Below are 21,155 nucleotides of genomic sequence, written 5' to 3'. Positions count from 1 at the left end.
GTGAACGAAGTCTGGTGGTGAGAATAAAAGATACAAACAAGACAGTAGCTAAACCACAAGCAGAGAATCGCTCACAGAAACAGAATAACTGTAATAATGCTAGCTTACTGTAGATGAACTTCCCAGTGTTGAACAGAAAGTTGGACATGAGAACCCAGTAGACCACCATCGCTCCAATCAGCGACACCAGAGAGAAGAGCAGACTGGACCACTGTCCAAAGGCCCCAAAGTAATATTTACATACATCAGGAAACTCCCAGTCTGAGGTATCTATATAAGCTGCAAAGAAAAAAAAAACAGCACGTTTTCTCATCGTCTTTGTTTCTTTACAATTCTGGTATTTAAGCATATATTTATTAGGCTTCATCAGCATTAGGAGAATAATGTACAGTTGTATCCTTAAATGATATATAAGAAAAACAACTTCATTTGTTATTTCCTTTTTAACATACATTTTAGAGTTAACCTCTTATTCCCCAGAGTATATTTTGGGTTTTCCATCTGAATTTCCATGCCCAAAATGTTTTATGATCACACATATTGCTGCGGTATATGCTTACAGTTTACTGCTGAAAGTCAAAAATCTTAAATGCTCTTTGTATTATTTTATAAAAGTTTTACAGAGCATATCACTGAAGAGACACCATCTGTCTATAGTTTAGCCCAAATGGGTCAGTATACAAAAAATTATGAGCTTATTCTATTCTATTCTATTCTATTCTATTCTATTCAGCTTCTACTATTATAAGGGTTTAAAATTACATCACTCATCTATTTGACTGGAAAGAAGACAGTTACATCTCTCATATGACACCCACTTTTTGAATCTAGCTTATGAAATATGAAAGTCATGAATAATATGACAAAGTGCATTTTGGATCCACTGGTGGTCCCAAGGAGTTGAAGAGATTTTAAATACATACTGTGCTGTGCTGTGATTCCATTTTGTGCAAAGTTACAAGCTGCTAGATAAGAGTCCCCTTCAAATAAAGTAATCAGACCCTTTTTCAAAGAGGTTTGTTAAACGGTTCAATTATAAGGTCATTTATGAGCGTCTTGCTTCATATGTATAGAATTATTAAAAGTTTCTGCTACTTAAGAAATTCGACAATTGACAACAGGCAATCATATTTAGCTACACAATAAAGCACTGCTTAAATAAAAACCACTGGAGTCCTTGCTTTTTAATAAAATTCTATCAGGCAATATAATCTGATTTTAAAGATTGATATCATTCAAAGGGTGCATGTTGGCCGAGCCCTACTTAGAATACAAATGACTGGAGTCAATAAGCTTTTACAGTCATGGACTATGAGGATTATGAGCTATGATCTTTACGTTAGAGCATTAGAAAACACATTAGAAAAACAAAAAAGGTAGTACACAACCCACAGCACAGAACGCTACAGATGATAAGTACAGGGTCTTCCATTCCTGCATTCCTGCAGCCGTGTGCTGACAGCAGCAAACGGCGCAGCAAACGGCTGGAAATGTATGTGCTAACAGTAGCACAGACCTGCTAAAACAGCCTCTCTCCCTCTGGTTCCACGTGCTCTAGGGAAGTGTGTTTGTAAAAAGGGGAGTATACAAATTTAGGTCAGTTATAGAGTCCATAAACAACAACTAGGGTACAGTAACTATGTGAACTTCATGGTTATGGTAACTTCCATTTCATCTTATGGAATTAATTTAAATGTTTTTTGATACAATATTTAAAAAAATAAATGAATAAATAAAACTACTGTGCTTTGTTGTATAGCCTTCATAAACTTGCCATATACTGTTTTTTCTGTCTTGTTATTCTGACTGGTCTGTCTTGTTCTTAAAACCTCAGAACAACAAAACATTCAGGCATGTCACGAAAACTTCAGCAACATAATGTTAAATTTGTGCCATATTGCCCACCCACACCTGTCAATGTCACTAAGGAACTAACCAAAGGAGAATCCCAAAGACTGTGGATAAAGTATTTTTGTGCAGCTGGCTTACGTATTGATTTAGGGGACTTGAGTACTCTGTAACAGCAGTAGAGGGTCAGTAAGCCCATTAAGATGAGGATGATGATCCCCAAGGTGAAACCAGCCTGGAAATCAAAGTCATTTACAAAAATATATAATTACAAAAAAGTTAGAATTATTAGAGAAAAACAGCACAATAGATTAGGAAAATTATTTCTTATATTAAAATAAAAAAACATAAACTTACACACACACACACACACACACACACCAAAACATACCTGCTTTATTCCCCATGGTATGCTCAGTATAGACGTTCCCATCATTGTATTCCATATAGCAAAGCTACAGGAAAAGGGTTTAATTAACTCAAAATTGCAATTACTTAAAGCCTTTTTTGTATTGGTTTACAGTGCCATACCTGAAAATAAACTCTAGTAGTATGCATGTTCATACTGTGTGTACAAATGGAACCTTAAATGAAATACAAGACCACTGATACATACATGGTGACAATGCTGGGGTTTTTGGAAGCACCATCTTTCCCATGCACTTTAAATGCTGTTCCCAGAGGGCTGTATATGTAGATTTCTTCAGGTGGAGGGATCACATGGTCTGGAGGAGCCTTCAGAAGACAAGCACAACAAACAAAATCATAACCTTACAATACAGATCCTGCGAAGGACAATTCATGCAAGTCTACAGATGCTTCTTCAAGGCTTCTTTAGTTAAAAATAAATAAATAAATAAATAAATAAATGTATCTAGAACCATGAACACTCAAAAAACCCTTTTCATTATTAAATGGTTATTTACATCATGAAATGGTTTGTCAGACTGATAGAGAATCTGTTTTATATGGTTCAGTTTAGAAACGGTTCTATATAGCACTTTCTATATAGAAAAGGTTCTTCTATTGTTATGATGTCAAGCTTGAAATAATAGAAAACCCTCCAATCATCTACACAGAACCATTTTCTTTCGTAAAGAAACCCCTTAAAGAATCATCATTTTTAAGTGTGTATATAGAACTGTACGTGGAACATGCTTCCATTATAGTTCTAAACAGAACCACTGGCTTTATTAAAGAACCCTGGGAAACTATTTCTCTATTTCTAGATAAGCCTTATGGAAAGCATGTGGAAGAATTACATTCAGTGCTAGAGAATCAGTGCTGATCTGTGGCAAATCCAACTCATTTGAATAATGCTGCACAGTTCAGTGTCTTTGGGATCCAACACAAACAAAATCAAGTGAAATTACAGAGCCCTATTTAGTGTGACATGGCAGCTACACAGACACGGATGGCAGAGAGCTGAGATAAGGAAAAAGTTATTTTCTCTGGACTTCAACCACAAAAAGAGTCCATTCACTGTTTAGCCAGTGGCCAACATCGTAACATAATTTCTGTTATTTTCAAACATAAACACAAATAAACAAAAAAGTAAAAGTGTGATGTATTGCATAGCCTTTCAGATGCATTTGTGCATTCTGTGGATGTTTAAAGCTGCACTATGTAGGATTTTTTTTTTCATTGAAAAAAGTAGCACCACTGAGTCAGGAGGAAAAAAGGTACTAAATGCTAAAAAAATAAAAAAATAAAAATAACATTAAAACATGGTGTCCATGTGCTGCTGTGAGTCACCCTGTAATAGTAGTGTTGAAAAACTTCCTCTCGTATTAGTAACTGTTATACCAGTATGCCACAAATATGTGCAGATACTGGGACGTATACCCTTATACAACCAAGCTAATGTTACCATATTTAGCTCAGTGGCTGAGTCACTGATGTTTCAATCACATTTCAAATGAAAACGAAAAAGCAGCAGAGCATCAATCACCTCTCACCGTCTAGTCTGTTACATGTAAAGTAGTCCACCTTGTATTTCAGATTGCAAACATAAAGGAATGGCTAGCCTTTTGGGATTAGGCCAGGCTTAGTTGTATGGGACACACAAATTAGACAATTGTCAATTTGCTGAAGCTAAAATCTTATTTGAATTTCACGCTTCACTTTAAATGGTGCAGCAGTTACATTCAGGTAAAGGTTCTTTATTTTTAGGTCTCAAATACAAATTCAGCATTAACCTGGTGAAGATACAATGATAATAGTAGAAAATTTGCATATATTCTCAGCAGACATGCCCTTCACCAAGTTTTGACAGAGTTCTCTTTGAATACTCTTTAAACATGCTTGCGATCATCAGATTCATCTGCTTGAGGACGGGGCCCAAGAACACGATGTTACAAAATGTTTCATCCTAATATTGCAAGCAATTACACATTTCCACCAGGGAGGTCTCCAAATAGTGCCGCTTTAATTTGTATTGATTTGTTTCTAAGAATAAAAATTTATTCAAATTATTCTGAGATCAAGAATTCAACCCAAACCACATGCTTAAAAACGAATGGGACTGAACTGCAAGCTGAAAAAAATTACTGATCAGTCATTAAGAGTACCAGAAGTCTGTCTGAGGAGGCGGTCAGGCGACTGTAGTAGTGAACTCTGCTGTTTAGTGCTGAAGCCTCAGCAGACACTCGCTCCTGAGCAGAGTCCTCCACTATGTTTTTGGGCTCCACATGGAAAGGCCTGCAACACAGAACAAAGAGGGCTCACATGAGACGCTGAATAATGATGCCAAGCTAACTGACACTGTAGTTTAATTATTCCCTGTCTGTATTTCTTTTTACTGTATTAACATACCTGAGTGTCAGTATGTGCACACTGTGATAATAATACTTGTTTTCAGCATGAATTGGAAATCACAGCATATTCTGTACAGTGACGTATTTCTGAGGGAAACACACTACTAGAGTTGGTCTCAAGGCTAGCATTTCACTTTATGGATATGGGGCTGGTGGGAGGTGGAAGGGAACCATGATTTTATTGGTTAATATTACTTGCGCTACCTGCTGGTTCACAGATGGAAGATGTTTTAGATTTGATGGAAGATTATGGGTGAAGAAGAACTCTCTTTTATATGATATAATAAATGATATATAACAAATACACTATTAGATTGGGGTGGTGGGAGGGGGAGGGAAACCATGATTTTATTGGTTAATATTATTTTACATGACTGCTGGTGCACAGTGGTCCTACCATTCTAATATGACCATGTACGTGAACCAACAAGGTAAAAAAGGTTCAATTAGATTCTTTTCTTGCTTCTTGAGAATCAAATGCACTGGCTGACTGCTGTAAACCGATCTGGCACTAATGCATGCTATGATCTACTGGGTAACACTGAGCCTCGTTTCTTCTTAAAACCCACTTATGCAGTTTCACAAAGATTAATTCTTCCAAGTTTGCTTTAGGTAATAACACTTGATTGTTGTAAGACGATCTAACACTTTGATGCACGCTATGTAAAAACAGATTACATTTATTGTTCAATTCCCTTTAGATTTCCATGTTTCATGATCACCACAAACTGCATAAACTGCAACCAGTTGCTTTCTGTGAAGGAAGCACTTAGAACATTTTCAAAAGCTGCGATAACATACAACCGAAACATTTCAGCATATGGGTGCGGGAGCGCCCAAACAGAGTTTAAGAACATTTCTGAGAACTTGGGGCACAAACACTTTCAAAGTAACTCGCACATCTTAATGAGCTATTTAATGCACACATGTTGCAGCCAAAGAGCTGTGGGTGGCGTGCTGTTTTTAGGGGAGCATAGCTGCAGGATGCGTCACTATGAAGACTTACGTCTTGGTCAGTGTTTGTGAAATACCAAACTGGATTAATTCAGGCTGACTTGTTTGTGCTTCTAAAACAAGACAGTGGTGGACAGAAATGCTCAACAGCACTTTTCAAACACTCCACAAGCCAACTTTGCTTTAATTCAGAACACTGTGCATTGAGAAAGGATTCAGTTAAAGCCTGTTCTATGACAGTGACATTAAAAAGGTAATTCATGAAACAGATCAACATCATTCGAGATCAACAACTTCTGACTACTAAACCTGGTAGCCTATAGTCTGAAAAGTGTGGAAATTAATAATGAACTGGATGCAGCATTGTAACCCACCAGGCATGTTTATCTAGCTGGGTTTACCTAAATCTAACTAAAAGCTGTAGTTAGTATCCAAATTTTAACGAATAATACACTTACTCATCAGCCGTTTTAAGCATATTTGAGGGGAAAACGTTGAAGGGTAAGTGCATTACCCTATAATATGTTTTACCTCCAGAAGATTTTTTGCATCATACTTTAATGTTTAACATTGTACGAAGGTTTCTTCTTATATCCATGCAACATTTTGTAACTGCATCAAAAACTCCACAGAGCACAACTGTCTGTAAGAAAATGTATCATAGCAAATGTTTTGTTGGCACATACTCTGAGCTACATGAGTGGTTATGAAGACATTCATTTTAGAGTTTAAAAGGAATATTTAACAGATTAATCATCTCATACAATATACTCATTGGCCAAAGAATATTGTGCAGTGAAGCTACACAAAAATAAATAAATAAAAATAAAACAAGAGACCCAAATGTGATCTTTTTCTTTATATCTGACACAGATTTGACTTTTGGGTGACAGCTTGAAAGCATAAAATCAGTCACTCGCTGAATCTGAAAGATTTGGGCAACTTTCAGATGTGCTACTGAAACCCAATACGTATCGGGCGCACACCAATGTGACCCCTGCCTAAACTTTTAAGTCAAGCAAACTAAATTTTCATCACAATTCCACACCTTATATTTAGAAACATTATTTCACTTTTATTAACTACAGCATGAACAGAACATGACATTAATGCAGGATAACCTGGTCAACAGACTGCTGTCAAACTAAAGGCTGTTCCAGTAATATTCAGAAACAGGCTCAATAATTTATCCTTTGATAAATCAGTCACTGCGAACAGCAACATAAAAGGCACAAAAACATTATTACATCTTTACACACTTTTAGATATGTAATATCTTTCTTGCCACATATCCGTATGTCATGAACCACTGCGCCCAAATGATGACACTTGAAAATGCGGCTTGAGTCTGACTGAATGTGGCTTTTTGATGTTCAGACTACAGAAATTACGTCATGTTCAAATCAGTACACCAAAAAGTCAGACTTCAGCTGCCTGTCTCTATAAAGCCATAGTCTTCCATTGCTTATTAACTACATTAGCCTTGTAACACCATTAAAAGACTAACAACAAACAGGTCTTGTTCTCTCATTCCATGCTCTTCATTCATTCACGCTCTCCATTCCATGTCAACTTTATTTTTCTTTACACAATTTCTATGAAAGTACATGTAGGTAATGCACATCATACCTTCTTTGTCTGGGATCCAGCGAGTCTGTCTGGTCTGAGTAGTAGTCTCCTGCTTGAATTGAGCCCAAAAGTGGTCTCCCATCGTCCTCCATCGTCCAATAATAGCGCTTCACTTAAAAATCATTACCTGTACAGACCATAAGCAGTCAAGCAAATGCTCCATTGCACAAACTCTTCAGAGCAACGGCAAACTGCCATACCAGAGTGGAGCTAAGTTAAGGCCCGTTTCCTCAGACATCAAAATACAATCAGAACAATCTGTCGGCAAAGTCCATTTCAAACTCATCTGTGAAGTCATTTGACTGAGAAAAAAGTGGCACAAACCTGGCCTCCAATGACAAAGCCAGGCTTGTAACACAGTAATCTCTTCCCTTTTTAAAGGTAAGGGGCAATGTTAGTGGTCGGCTCCATTCCTGCATGTGATCATGACTAATAGGGGTGAGGGGTAAAGGGCACTTTACATCCATCCTCAAAACTGTGAGGAGTGCAAATCAACAGGCCACAAATTCCAAGCCAGTTACTCTTATGGAAATGTGAACTGAGGACGCTTCCTTTCCATCCTGCAGCTCTCTAAAATTATGTGGTTTTTCAGATTAATAAAAATAAGATATACATAATGTACTAAGAATGATCACGAAGACAACTCAACAGCTGATTCGACCAGTTAAGCTGAAAACTCAGCTCTGGAAACCTTGAAGAAACGTTTAACAACAGCACATAAAAAACTCACAGCTTGCAAGTTTCGCGTTAAATATGGATGGTCAGTCCTCTTCTCATTTGACAGAAGGCATGTGAAGCCATATAAAGTCATGCGGCTGGTATCACCATTCATAAGAACACGAAAGAGGAAACGCTCGCTGTGCCAACGCTCCGGAGTGAAGACGAGCAGAAGACGTTAGTCAGTTAGCTAGAAAACTTTTCTACCTGAACGCCTAGAAAGCAGAGCAGAATAACGAGAATAACGTTACACAACCAATTCTGAGCTTTCCTCGCATCGCCACCCGCCATATGAATAACGATAATCCACATGCACTTTCGTTTTAAAGCGTATACAGCTGGAAGCTGCTGAATCAGATGTTTGACAAAAGAGAAGTTTGTGAAAATGTATGATCAGCTAAAGGCACCATCAGGCAGAAGCGCTGATTTATGAGCTAACGTTAGCTCAGCTAGCTACATAAAATGCAAAAAAACTGAAAAGAGGACGAATACAGCTGCTGTTTGCACACGGAGTGTCTGATAGGTTTATCCAGTCGTTTTTAGAGGATTATAAACAAAGCGATGGTGAGGATGTGGTTTGCTACATTGCTATCCCTATTAACGTAGCTAGGTAAAAGAAGTCCCCTGCTAAAGTCTTTCGCTATATGAGGCCCATCGTTAACAAAAAAAAACTTTAAATACGTTTTTCTGTCATAATCTATGTCCCATATATCTTGTCACCTGTAAAGAAACAACGCTATAGTTACTCACCTCCCAAGTGAAACTGAGGAAACGATTCGTTTGGCCAGGCTTGCTTGTTTTGAAAAGGAACCATCACAGTCACACGCCGGTTAAAGTTCTTGTTGGACCTGTAGTGAACATCTCGCCCACACACCACCTCACCGCGTTCTGTGAGAACGTGCTCTGAACTACAATACCCATGATTCACCTGGAGAGCGAGCGTCTCCCATTCCTTCGCTTAGGCTCGGGTCTAATTCAAAAGGTTTCAAATTCGAAGTCTCCACTCACTTCCACTAGGCACTTCGGCTTAAGTCCACTGTCGAGAGGAGATCATTTTTAGCAGTGCTGCAGCTCCAGATTATAAAGGGCAAACATCAACAGCAGTTTCATACAGCATTATACGCGCTACCACATCAGCACCGCAGGTGCTCCTAACCTACAAGAAGCAATTCTTTTTTAAGACAAACACGTTTTCTTCTATCAATTTTATACCTTTATTTTTTTTATCTTGATTAACTTCACAACGTTAGTACCTGAATTCATCTGAAGTAAAATGTTGTTTAACTTTTATTTTTTCTTAAGTTGGCCACAACTGGAATAAAATATGGCTAGTTATTTAGTCAGTTATTTGAGTTATTTAAGTTTTCCATAGTTATGATGGGATCTTAATATCATAATTATGACTGAGTATATATGACAGAATCTAAATATCATAATTACGACTAGGAGTATGTAAGGCATAACTAAGTAAAGGTTTTCCTTTTTTATTTGAATTTTTTTCCAGCGGGAGAAACTGGATTCAATAATTAGGTGATTAATGTTATCATATTTAGTTATGCTCTCTAGTGATTGGTTTCCCGCCCACTCCAGCCCTTTTCTCCCTCTCTTTTCTCTTTCTATCGATCCGCTCTCCACCTGCAGCCACGCCGAGACTCTTCCTAACGGTCAGCGACAAACCTGATAAATAAATGTACGACTGTGAATGATGTTTTGGAAAGATTAGAAGGCAGAAATGTCTTAAATGTTGCTGAAACCAACTTGTCGTTTAAAGGTCTAATTTAGAAGGATTACTGACGCGCGCCTGGCAGGTGAATTTTAGTTAGCTTAGTTTAGTTAAGCTATGCTAGTTAACGCTAGCCACGTAAGCTAGTTTGGTTGTAGCCTTTGCTTTCACATTTGACGAGTCACACGAGTTAATGATACTCGGTTGTAAGAAAAATATCAATTTAACTGACAGGAAATGTGAAAAACTTGCCACAGTGACTCCTTTCTGTACTCCTAGTAAGCCAAGTTAGCTAGTTAACTTAGCCGTTTTGCTTTACAATGTTAAATATTAATGCTAGAGAGCTTTTAAAAATCTAATTCCAAAAGAGGCATTTATACGTTAAATCAATCACTTAAGACCTGCCAGTTTAGGAGAATAATCGTTAATGCTAGTTAGCATGATTAGCTAGCGTTAGCTAGCTGCAATAGCTTTGAAAACGAGTTGGTTGAGGAGAGGACGTCATGCAGCGTTAGGTTAGTTAACAGGTAGCTTTAAAGTGGACTGAGGCTTTTTTGGAACACATATTTTAGTTAGGTAATCCGTAGCCTCGTGTGCTTTTACAAGCCACCTTCAAATGGTTAGAGCATTAGCAGTTAGCGTGCTTTGCCGGACACGCCTTATGATAGACGAGACGCGCTATCCTTCTTTTCGAAGTTGCTAATTTTTCCTGTTTTACTTTAGTTCACATCACCCGTCATCAATTATGGACGAGTGGGATGAAGTGCAGGTAAGGAGCACCAGTAAGCTGAGTAAGTCCGCTGTAGTGGTATGCGGGCAGACTCCCCCGCGCCTTTGGCCTGGAGGTAGCTAAAGCTGGAGGGAGCAAACTGCAATCATTTAACTGATCGAACGTACTCAAACCTTTGGTGGTGCAGTTGTTTTAATCATTGGGAAAACTTAGTGCTGTCCCGACATTCATGATCGTTTTTTTATTTGAAGCGGTCCTTTATGGGGAAACTTGCTGACTCAGTGGTTGTGATGAATCAATCGTCTACAACGCAGATGTAGCCGTTTTTATTTAATAATGGTGGTAAATGTGGAAAAGTAAATCATCTTTGGGGACTGTTTGTCTTGCAACACCCTTTATGTACCCGTCATGCCTGAAGGTGTTCTGAATGTAGTTTAAGAATACTTTTAAGGGAAACCTTTTTTCCCCCCAAAACTATCATAAAATTATGTTTTGGGCACCACATTCATAACTTTTCATGCCATAGCTGTGTGAGGGAGCTTTTAGAGCAAGTGTCAGACTCCAGACCTCGGGGCAAAAACACCACAGACTTCAGCAGTGTGGACGTTATTAAACACGCCTGATTCAGCTCATCAGCTAATTAGCAAGGCCTGAACTGAACTCATGAACTGAATTCAGGTGGTTAGATGAGGGTAAATGCTTTGGCCCAGAAGGTCTTCAGTTTGACATTTGTTTTAGAGGCGTTCACTGTTCTAGATGTCTTGATTCTCATCACCAGGTCTGTGCCCACATCTGATTTAACAAGTTTCTCTAGAACAGAGAATTACACATCAAACTGAAATTATGTATAATTAATGTAAAAGGTGCAATTATGTAAAAATAGGTGTAATCCCCCTTCGGTCTGTAACTGTTTACATGTTGAACAAACATTCTGCAGCAAACACCAGCATTCCTATGTTTGCAGTTTTCTTTTGAACAATGGTGTCCAGCTTTATCCCCAAAGGGTTTGTTTTGGCTGCAGGTTTTCATTCCAATCAAGCAGGAGTTAACCTTATTTCAGTTACTCGGTTGTGTTCTCGGTATGAAAACTGGCCCTTTGCAGAGAAGATTGGACATTCCTGCTTTTTCTTTGAACGAACTAACATGCCAAATGTTTGTGTTGATGTGGTATGGCATGTAACAAGATATGAAAAGTATTTAGAAGCAGTTGTTTACCAGATGAACAATTTACACCATTATTCCTTTAGTCAGTCAAGTTTAGTGTCTGAAATTTTGCTTCTTTAGTTTTGTGCTAGGGTTACAAAGCTAATGTAGTTAAAGTAGTGGAAGTTGGTCTCAGTAAGTCTTCTGTATTAGTCTTTTAGCTCAGCAGCAACGACAAGCAAACATTGGACAATTGTCTGAGGTGAGGGGAGCTGTTGTATAAGTTTGACTAAAGTGAGTCATTTCTTTAAGTAGGCTACAGGGGGCCAGTCAAATTCTATTAGATGTATTTTTTTTTTCTTGTCAACCAGTGAACTAATGTATATTTTTTAATATATATATACTTAATCCACAGACCCCTGTTGTGAGCATCCCAAGTTTTGGTAAGTCAATTTGTCTGAACATGGAGATTTCATTGAGTCACTTATCACTGACCAGACACATTGGTGGATATGTAATAGTTCAAACAAACTGATACAGACGACTGTTTTTGAGATTAAATTCACCATGTTTTGTTGCCGCATTTAAGGGTGTTCTCATACTTGGGCCATTTCAGTGTCTGAAGTCTGCCAAGTCATGGTTTCTTTTGCATATTTGAACAAGCCAAACAAATGTTGTTCGTTTTGTGGTTTGATTAATTTGTGCATTGTGAAAACAAAGTGACCCCAGTCTGCTTTAGCTTTGCTTTATGGTGATAAGCTCGAGGCTCACCATAAACACAGCCACAGTCTTCAGCACTTCAGCAGGTGAAACAGACCAAGGTTTATTTATAAGGTTCTACTCAGAATAAGGTCTGTCCGCGACCTTAGACTGACAGAAGCGCTGACATAGTAAAATGATAAGATGTGAGAGCTCGCATGATTTTGCTGTGTTAAAGGCTCAAACTGGGCATGCAATGCAATTTTCTGCTGCTTTCACACTGAACGCTGAATGAAAAATTCACCGGTTGGAGCTCAGTGAGGAGCACAGCTGAAAACGAAGCCCACCATGGCAGACCTGCAGGGCCATTTTTCCAATTTTGCGCGATGCGCTTTGGCCAGTCGTTTCAGGGCGGCCAATAGGAGAGCAGCAGGCGGTGGTTCTTCTTGTCACCTGATAGGTCGGATTTATCAGAGAATGCTGCCCACTTGGTGAGTGCTGTGCACACCATGGGTGCTATGAAAGGGGTCAGAGTTCTAATGGAGTTGTGGTCTGAGATCTCAAAGGACCAGAAGAAAGCTGAGTCCTCTTTAGAGTTCACCTACATTGTGAACACAAAAAACTGGGGCCATTTGCAGTTGGTTACCTTCCAGGTTCACTTAAACAATTCTGTTTGGTTCTTTTAAAACAAACTATGTGAAAACACTGAGTCTTGAATGTAGTGGTATTAAATCTTGTTTTGTTTCAAAGCCCATCATCGCAAGTTTTGTTGCCATAGAGTTTTGGATCATTATAAAAGTAATGGTTATGTTAGAAATCAGCATAAAGTGTCAAAGAAAGATGGTAGTTTTTAAATTTTTTACTAGGAAATTCTGGGAGCTCATGGAACAGTGGGGGCCAGCAAAGCAGCTTCAAGAGCAGCATCAATGGTAGGATGTAATCAGTTTTGAATAATTATTTCAATACAAATTGAGGTTGTGTGAAAATGTATATTATATATATACTGCTGTGGTTTTGACTGAGGGTCTTAAACTCAATGCTGTGTTTTAGACAATGAGGGTAGCTCTTGGAAAAGTGGCAGTGGTGATTTTGGGCTAAGAGGTGGAAAAAGAGGTGAGCTAGCTAGTAATATGAAGGAAAGCTGGTAAATCTTGTAATATGAATTGGTTATGGCACTGTTCTGTGAATATACCGGATTTTTTTTCAACATCAGGACGAGGATCTAGAGGAGGTGGAGGCTTCAAGAGCTTCAATTCAGGTATGCATTTCATGTTTTAAAAAAAAAAGTAAAAATTGAATACCGAGCTCCGTGGAAATACTAATGTGCAAGGTTGCCTTTTCATACAGGGATTGGTGAAAATGGCAACAGTGAAGGTTGGTGTGCCTTGATTTTTACAGCCTTAGCTGCAGCTCTGTGCTGTGTCTAGCTGATCTATGTTTGCTTTGCCTGTAGACAATGAAGGTGGTTCCTGGAACAGTGTTGGTGGAAATGGTGGATTTGGGGGAAGAGGCAAGTGGTCAGGCAGAATCAAGTTTAGGCCAGATTCTGTCTTGGGGTTCAATACTGACACTTGTTTAACATTCATAGGGGGAAGAGGATCAAGAGGCAGAGGAGGATATAGGACTTCCTTCAATTCTGGTTTTTTTTTTTTTCCTGTTATACAAAAAGCCCATCAATAAGTGGTGACCTGAAATGTAAATTGATTTTGTTTTTTCTCCCCCCCCCCGTCACAGAGACTGAAAATGAAAATGGCAGTGACGATGGTAAAGGGCATTTGTCAAAAGAGCAGCCTTTTTTAAAAAGGTTTTCAGTATACGGAGTCCAAATGTTCTTTGTTTTCGCAGGTTTCAAAAGTGGTTTTGGAGGCAGTGGACGCCGGGGAGGTTTCAGGCGAGGTTAGTTAGTTGGGTTATAGTTGTACAAGATATCAACATGTCCAAACAAAGTTCTCTAAATGTTAACTAAATGAAATCAAGGCTTTAAAACTTGATTATTTAAATATCCTTTATTAAATAAATGTAATATTGAAATGTGACTGATGTATGACTAATGTATGTTCACAACTGTTACAATGAAAATTATATGAAAAGGGTAAAAAAAAAAAAAGCTTTGTCTACAACTATGTTGTTTTCCATCTACAGAGGTGGTTGCTGTGTACACAAAATGGTTGGCAATGTTCCATCTTTGTTGAATCGACTGCTTTGCTTGTAGGGAAAGCTTTATTTTTCCTCAGTTTTGCCTGCTTTATGTGGATAGCTTGCATGGAGAAGTGCATGTTCAACAGCTAAGAATGCTAAGAAGCCCGAGCTCAGTCCTGGACCTGCCAGTGACTCACCAGATATACTCAGGAATTGGGTTTACTTGTGGAAAGTTCTGGGTAATTTCAGCTAAAGAGGGAAGTCTGCTGTGAAGAGTGGGAGCCAGCACTTGAACAAATTAGAGATGAAGATGGTTAAAGTTTTTAATTCTACAGTCAAACTATTAAAGTTAAACATTTGTCATGAATTTTTCTTGACTGTCAATGAACCATTACTTAAGAAAGGGAGTACTGCAAAGTGGGATGTCAAACTGCTCATAATGTAGATCCAATTTTAGCTTAAATGTGTTTTGAGGTTTGTATGCAGTTTTACTTTTTCTTTTTTTTTTTTTTTAAGCGTTCTAAGATTTTGTTGTTTACTCGGACAATCCCAAGTGCAGCATTTGTTAGCAAGGTTAGCCTAGTCTACGTTAACTAAATCAAGAAAAAATTCAGATACCAAGCATGTCATAACTTATGCCCTACATGTTTTAATCATATAAAAAAAAAAAAAAATATTGGTAGATGATGGTGCTGGTCTTTAGTCTATCTGCATTTTTTAAGTGCAATGAAGTTCTGTGTCTCACCTTCAGGTGGAGGAGGAGGTGGGGAAGGTGCACGGGGTTTTGGAAGAGGTGGAGGTGATGATCTTGGATAATTTTAATAAGCATTACATGCATCACCATGCCAGGAAATCGATGTATTTGAAAGATGATCATTATGTGTTGGAATTGTTTGTTTAATGTAGGTTATAGGGGTGGGAATGAGGAGGTGTTTTCCAGGGGTAAATTATTTTTACTACCTTAACTTTTTTATATTTTGTAATTTGAAAGTGACAATTACCCATTTGATGTTGATGCCATTTTTTTTTTAACCCTAATCAATTAGGCTCAATGATGGAGCAAGAGGGGAACGGAGATGGTGTAACTGCAGGTATACAATTCCTTACTCGGTCAACAAACCCAGAAAGTAGCCAAATGGGTGACTAAATATTGTTTTCATTTCTTATGCATTATCTCTGTCTAACAGGGCCCAAGGTTGTTTATGTACCTCCTCCACCACCAGAGGAGGAAAGCTCTGTTTTTGCACACTATGAGACGGGCATTAATTTTGACAAGTATGATGACATTCTTGTGGATGTCAGTGGAAGCAATTCTCCTAAGGCCATCATGGTATGTGATTGGTTTTGTTGTGTATGCTGTTGCTGGTGGTGGTGGTTGTTTGTTTATTTTTCCTTTCCCCCCAGACTTTTGAGGAAGCAGGTCTTTGTGAGTCGCTCAGCAGAAATGTCACCAAGTCTGGTTATGTAAAGCCAACTCCTGTTCAAAAACATGGTATTCCCATAATATCTGCAGGAAGAGATCTTATGGCCTGTGCACAGACTGGATCAGGCAAAACGGTGAGTACCTGCTTAGAAGTGTCAACACGATTAGTTACTAGCATTTATAAAATGTAATTTGAATTATATCTGTCTCTTTAATGTATTAGTAAAATTACATATTGGTTTCATTTTGGCTTTACTGATCACGTCATGACAAAACAAGATTTTAAAATGTTTAACTCTGCCTACTTGTTTCCTGTCACAAATGAAAGCTTAATCTTAAAATGAGTTACACTAATGGTACTGCAAATGTTCTCATAATTGAAGGCATTATTGTGCTGAGTGGGTCCAATTCATTTCTATAGTCTCTTGTTCATCTTCCTTCCTTAGGCTGCCTTCCTTCTTCCGATTCTCCAGCAGCTCATGAGTGATGGTGTGGCAGCGAGCAAGTTCAGTGAGGTGCAGGAGCCTGAGGCAATCATCGTGGCCCCCACCAGAGAACTCATCAATCAGATTTATCTGGAAGCCCGCAAGTTTGCATATGGGTACAAACATGTCTTAAAGAACAGTGAAATCAATTTCTTTTATTGTGGTGTAATTTGAATTGTAAAAAAAATTGTGAAATTGTTTAGCTTTGTATTTTGTTGCATGATGGTCTGCTTTACTCACTATGTAGTCTTTGTGCTGAAGATGGAGCATTATCTGCAGTTGCAAAAATATCAATAGCACGGCTGACATTTGGGAATCTTTCATAGGACCTGTGTCCGTCCTGTTGTGGTTTATGGTGGTATAAACACTGGCTACACAATTCGAGAGGTGTTGAAGGGATGTAACGTGTTGTGTGGGACCCCTGGAAGATTGCTGGACATCATTGGTCGTGGAAAGGTATTTTATTTTTATTTTTGTTTTAATAGAGCTTTTAGCATGCAGACTCCCTAGGTTGTGTGCAGATATTTGATTGTTAAATGTTCTGAACAGATTAAGAAGCTGAGAAACTTTGTGTTTTATGCGTCTTTGCTAATTGTAGTTTCGTAAGAGAACTAATTTGGAAGTTGTACTGGATGTATGCAGAGGTCTGTTTTGGTTGTCATTGTTGGCCAGGTTGGACTAAGTAAACTTCGTTATTTGGTCCTGGATGAGGCTGACCGAATGCTGGATATGGGCTTTGAGCCAGACATGCGTAAGCTGGTGAGCTCTCCAGGCATGCCCGCTAAAGAAGAAAGGCAAACCCTTATGTTCAGTGCGACATATCCAGAAGATATTCAAAGGTTTGTCAGCCTCCTATTCTACTAAACTTGCTTTGTTTCTAGAGCGATATTACAGGGAAAGCTCATTTGACTTACTGTGACGTCTTCAAATAGGATTGAATTTAGGATAAGTAACCATTATAGAACATGCAGAACAATTCCAGATTAGAGATTATTACAGAAACGTCCTAACTACACAAAATGACTTGAACTTAAATTTGAAACTTGTAGGGCACCCTATCAAATTCACTAACTAGCCCCTTTACACTTTTGTTTACATCATTTCACTTTTTCAATTTTTTGAAAATATTGTTAGCTTACTTTACTTTTTACTTAATAATTAATATTACCTGTTTTCTCTTCTTAATATGCTTCTGTATTATGGATTTGTGTTAAAAAAAGTCTTTAATTCACTTGGCCTTAAAGATAGAAACTTTCTAAAACTGTTTGACTTAGTAGCCCAATAACTGGAAGTTACATCTGTAAAAGTAGCTCATTGTTAACTCAACTTGGTTATTTAATCATAGAATGTTTTTGTAGGTTATTAGTTTAAAGATTTATACTTGGTTCAAGTCCTGACTAGATAAGCAGATTAACCAGATCAAGTAAGAGCAGGGGGAGCAGTAGCACATTAGAGTGAACACCTGAGAACCACCGTTTTGGATGGTAAGCAGTCCAACTGTGTTGCTAGGCTGGCAGCTGATTTCTTAAAGACAGACTATCTGTTTCTTGCTGTGGGAGTGGTGGGAGGCGCATGCAGTGACGTGGAGCAGCATATAATTCAGGTGGATCAGTACTCAAAGAGAGAGCAGCTGCTGGAACTGCTGAAGACCACAGGTGCTTGTCATTTACCTGTTCATATATGCTTTTACAATGTGTAGTCATATTCAAGTTACAGTTTAGTTTAGACATGTATGGTAAATATAGTTGAGACTCCAGAGCCTCATTTTAATCGTCTCTGAATCTTTGCTTTAATGAGGCAATTTTTCATGAAGCTTTTCTCACGTGACCATTATGATTTAAGATTTTCAAATTTTTATTTTATTTTAAAATAAAAGCACATTTGTAGGTTTATATACAAAGTGGGCAAAATGCAAAATCGCTTTGCAGCTAATCATGTAACGTTTTTCCATTGTATACACAGGGACTGAGCGAACAATGGTCTTTGTTGAAACCAAAAGAAGCGCAGATTTCATTGCAACTTTTCTATGTCAGGAGAAGGTGCCCACTACAAGCATCCATGGGTAGGTAAATGTTCTGTCAACAAATTCGATTCATTAAGGATAGTGTCAATGCAACACCCCCTGGCAGCCCTGGTGGTGGGGTGGTTGTACAAAATACTTAACCAATTTCCTACCAATGAGAATCTTTTTTTTTTTTTTTTTTTTTTATTAAACAAAAGCTGAACCTTTTCTGTCTTCACTGTCTTTCAACAGTGCCTATTTTTTTAATCAACATAATTAGCAGTCACTTGTTCCAATGCACACTCCTTATTGTAGTGCTGCTTGTTGATGAAAGATTAATTGGTGACATTTCAGTATGTTCATTGTTGCATCAGTTTTTCCACAGATGTTTGTCTCCACTTTTCAAGCATAGTCTGAGCAGCTACAATTAGACTGATTTGATATTGTGCTGAAGCCAGTTCTAGATGTGCATTTTTAAACAAATATGTAATGTTGTGTGTGCTTCTGTTGTACCTAAAAGTAGATTAGTGTGTGTGTGTGTATATATATATATATATATATATATATATATATATATATATATATATATATATATATATATATATATATATAAAAATAAAAAAAAATGGGCTTGTTAGTGAACTTTGAAGTTAAGAACTTTTTCTTATAGCTTTTAGCAGGGCATCACTTTGGTTTCTGCATTTTAGATCTTGTACAGTGCTTGCTGTTTTCAGTGGGTTAAATAGAATATCTGAATCGTAGGTTTTTCTTCTGTCACTCCCAGGAATTTGAAAGAGGCCACTTTGATTGCTTTTTGATTTTGAAATTTGACTTTTTTTATTTTTCATTGTTTTTATTTATTTAGCCAGAAACAGTAGTTAACCTTATGAATAACTTCTTGTCTGCAGTGACCGGGAACAACGAGAGCGAGAGAAAGCTCTTGGTGACTTCCGCTCAGGCCAGTGTCCTGTGCTGGTGGCTACTTCTGTCGCTGCCAGAGGACTTGATATTGAGCATGTCCAGCATGTTGTAAACTTTGACATGCCTAGCAGCATTGATGAGTATGTTCACCGCATTGGGAGGACAGGCCGCTGTGGAAACACCGGAAGAGCTGTGTCCTTCTTTAACCCAGAGTCTGATACTCCTTTGGCTCGTTCTCTGGTCAAAGTCCTTGCAGGGGTTTGTGTGGTTTATTTATTTATTTATTCATTTATTTATTTTTTTTCATTAATGTAATAGTATTGAAGGTGTGTTTCCCCCCCCCCCCCCCCCCCCGTTCTCTTTCTGAATTTGTTCAAGCTAAACTGTTTTATTGTTTCATCAGGCCCAGCAGGAAGTCCCTTCTTGGTTGGAGGAAATTGCATTCAGTGCACATGGCACAACAGGGTTTAACCCATATGGGAAGGTGTTTGCCTCTACAGACACTCGCAAGGTACAAACAATCTTTTCATGTGACTTGGGCTTTTTATGGATGTGTGTGTGTGTGTGAGATTCCCCCCCCCCCCCCCCCACACACACACACACACAAGCACCACCTTTAGTATAGAAGAGTTTTTTCCTACAAAATATAGGTCATTCTGGCAGCCTAGGAACAATTTAGTTTGCATGACAAATTGATAAAATTCTTGTCAAAGGCTATTGATAATCTGTTTAATAATATTTATTTTAAATGTGTAATAGACATGTTTTGCATACAGCCAACTTAAACCTGAAGGTACGCTTTTGTTTTATATTTATTTTTTGTTGCATTTGATTGGCTACCTCTCCATACAAGTTACAAAAAAAGACCTGCTGCTGGCCTGTGGTCAGTCATTTTGCATGTCTGTCAAATAGACCCTTTTTGTCCAAGCAAGTGGTTGTTGACCATGTTGAGTATTGAAACTTCCCATACTCTGTAGCTAGCCCAACCATTTCTCTAATTTCTTTGGTGAAATGGAGTTAAATGCTCAATTATGGTAATAATTAACTACACATGACCAGTTTGGATAGAAATGCCTGTGTGGATTTGCTTTAATTTGTGTTTGTGCTCACAGGGTGGATCCTTCCAAAAAGAGCCACCACAACCAGCTGTGCAGAACACCAGTGCTGCTGCTGATGATGAAGAATGGGAGTAGATCTGCAGCTCCCCTTTCTTTCTTTTAGGGTTTCCTTTTGTTTATAGATATTCCTCTGTTCACCTTTTATCTTTTGTGTTAATGGAAAAAATGCTCATGGCTTTGAGTACAAAAAAAGCTGGAAAGTAAAAGGCTGTAAGCAAAGGCACTTAAAAATGCATTGGAAGATTGGGTGTGTGACCTGAAGTTTAACTTCATAAACAAATGTCAGGGGAATTAATAATCAAGGATTTGCTTTTTTGCCTAAATTTGGGGATGAACCACTTCTGCTGATGTTCTTGCATTCAACTGTGTGTTTTGTTTTGGACAATAATGAGTGGATTTCTAGTGGTGGTAGTGCTTGTAGTTAGAAATCACATTCTGGATTTTTGAGTACCCATAAATACATTTTATTTGTGTGGGCCTTTAACTGAAGGTTGCTCCTGCTCTTTCTTGTCACTGAGTTCTTTTGTGCCAAATGTTTCCAGGTTGCAACTTGTGAAGGCCTTAAATTGTTTAGCAAATGTAACATACCAAATAAAATTGCCATTCACAAAAGTCTTTGAAACGGTCTTTAGTCCTTGTATGGTTAATTTTCCGTTGGTCTTTGTGGTGCTGTGGTGTAGTTTGCATTATGTTTCTGATTTTGGTCTTGGCAGCATTTCTGATAAGTTTGTAATTTGATATCTGTTGGGGTTCTTCTTCCCCCTTGATTTTGGGTTATTTTAGGCTTTCTGATTGTGAAGTTGTTGCT

At 38.1% G+C, this 21,155-nt stretch overlaps 2 protein-coding genes across 10 annotated transcripts in view; one reads left to right on the top strand and one right to left on the bottom strand.

Annotated features, from left to right (window-relative positions):
* The window catches only part of slc38a9 (solute carrier family 38 member 9), a 22,528-nt gene extending 13,665 nt beyond the window's left edge, over positions 1–8,863 (bottom strand). The window contains exons 1-8 of one of the 2 annotated variants that reach the window (XM_017697288.2): positions 8,715–8,863; positions 7,248–7,374; positions 4,419–4,548; positions 2,465–2,583; positions 2,240–2,303; positions 1,990–2,083; positions 109–279; positions 1–11 (exon numbers count right to left, since the gene is read on the bottom strand). The exon at positions 1–11 is cut by the window's left edge and continues 49 nt beyond it. In XM_017697288.2, coding sequence (XP_017552777.1) covers positions 1–11; positions 109–279; positions 1,990–2,083; positions 2,240–2,303; positions 2,465–2,583; positions 4,419–4,548; positions 7,248–7,339 — 681 coding nt within the window. In that variant the 5' untranslated portion in view covers positions 7,340–7,374; positions 8,715–8,863. Of the gene's footprint in view, positions 12–108; positions 280–1,989; positions 2,084–2,239; positions 2,304–2,464; positions 2,584–4,418; positions 4,549–7,247; positions 7,375–7,977; positions 8,622–8,714 lie in introns of those variants that run through there. The other variant, XM_037547020.1, reaches the window with a different exon arrangement.
* A 680-nt stretch (positions 8,864–9,543) lies between these two features.
* On the top strand, positions 9,544–20,969 carry ddx4 (DEAD (Asp-Glu-Ala-Asp) box polypeptide 4). 8 transcript variants are annotated; one of them, XM_037547577.1, is made up of 24 exons: positions 9,544–9,628; positions 10,411–10,456; positions 11,976–12,003; positions 13,126–13,188; positions 13,310–13,372; positions 13,473–13,517; positions 13,607–13,633; positions 13,713–13,769; positions 13,848–13,898; positions 13,994–14,023; positions 14,105–14,155; positions 15,150–15,191; positions 15,305–15,340; positions 15,445–15,489; positions 15,586–15,728; positions 15,803–15,955; positions 16,268–16,422; positions 16,633–16,762; positions 16,979–17,145; positions 17,816–17,961; positions 18,269–18,368; positions 19,217–19,487; positions 19,633–19,740; positions 20,342–20,969. In XM_037547577.1, the coding sequence occupies exons 2-24, from the start codon at positions 10,433–10,435 to the stop codon at positions 20,420–20,422; spliced, it is 2,016 nt and encodes a 671-aa protein (XP_037403474.1). In that variant the 5' UTR covers positions 9,544–9,628; positions 10,411–10,432; the 3' UTR covers positions 20,423–20,969. The 8 variants fall into 8 exon arrangements, with proteins under 8 accessions (XP_037403474.1, XP_037403470.1, XP_037403476.1 ...); XM_037547573.1 differs by having other exon boundaries at positions 15,150–15,197; XM_037547574.1 differs by having other exon boundaries at positions 9,568–9,654; positions 15,150–15,197.
* The last annotated feature ends 186 nt before the right edge of the window (positions 20,970–21,155 follow it).

The sequence above is a fragment of the Pygocentrus nattereri genome, chromosome 18 (genome assembly GCF_015220715.1).
Source record: "Pygocentrus nattereri isolate fPygNat1 chromosome 18, fPygNat1.pri, whole genome shotgun sequence".
Classification (NCBI taxonomy): domain Eukaryota; kingdom Metazoa; phylum Chordata; class Actinopteri; order Characiformes; family Serrasalmidae; genus Pygocentrus; species Pygocentrus nattereri.
Note: the sequence above shows the minus strand (reverse complement) of the source record. Positions and strands in the feature narration are given on the sequence as shown.

Bases quoted from the DNA above. Each gene is read 5' to 3' on its own strand.
- ddx4 (XM_037547573.1), top strand. From the start codon at position 10,433: ATGGACGAGTGGGATGAAGTGCAG. The intron at 13,189-13,309 runs GTAGGATGTAAT...GCTGTGTTTTAG, and splicing joins CTTCAAGAGCAGCATCAATG to ACAATGAGGGTAGCTCTTGG. The intron at 19,741-20,341 runs GTACAAACAATC...TTGTGCTCACAG, and splicing joins CCTCTACAGACACTCGCAAG to GGTGGATCCTTCCAAAAAGA.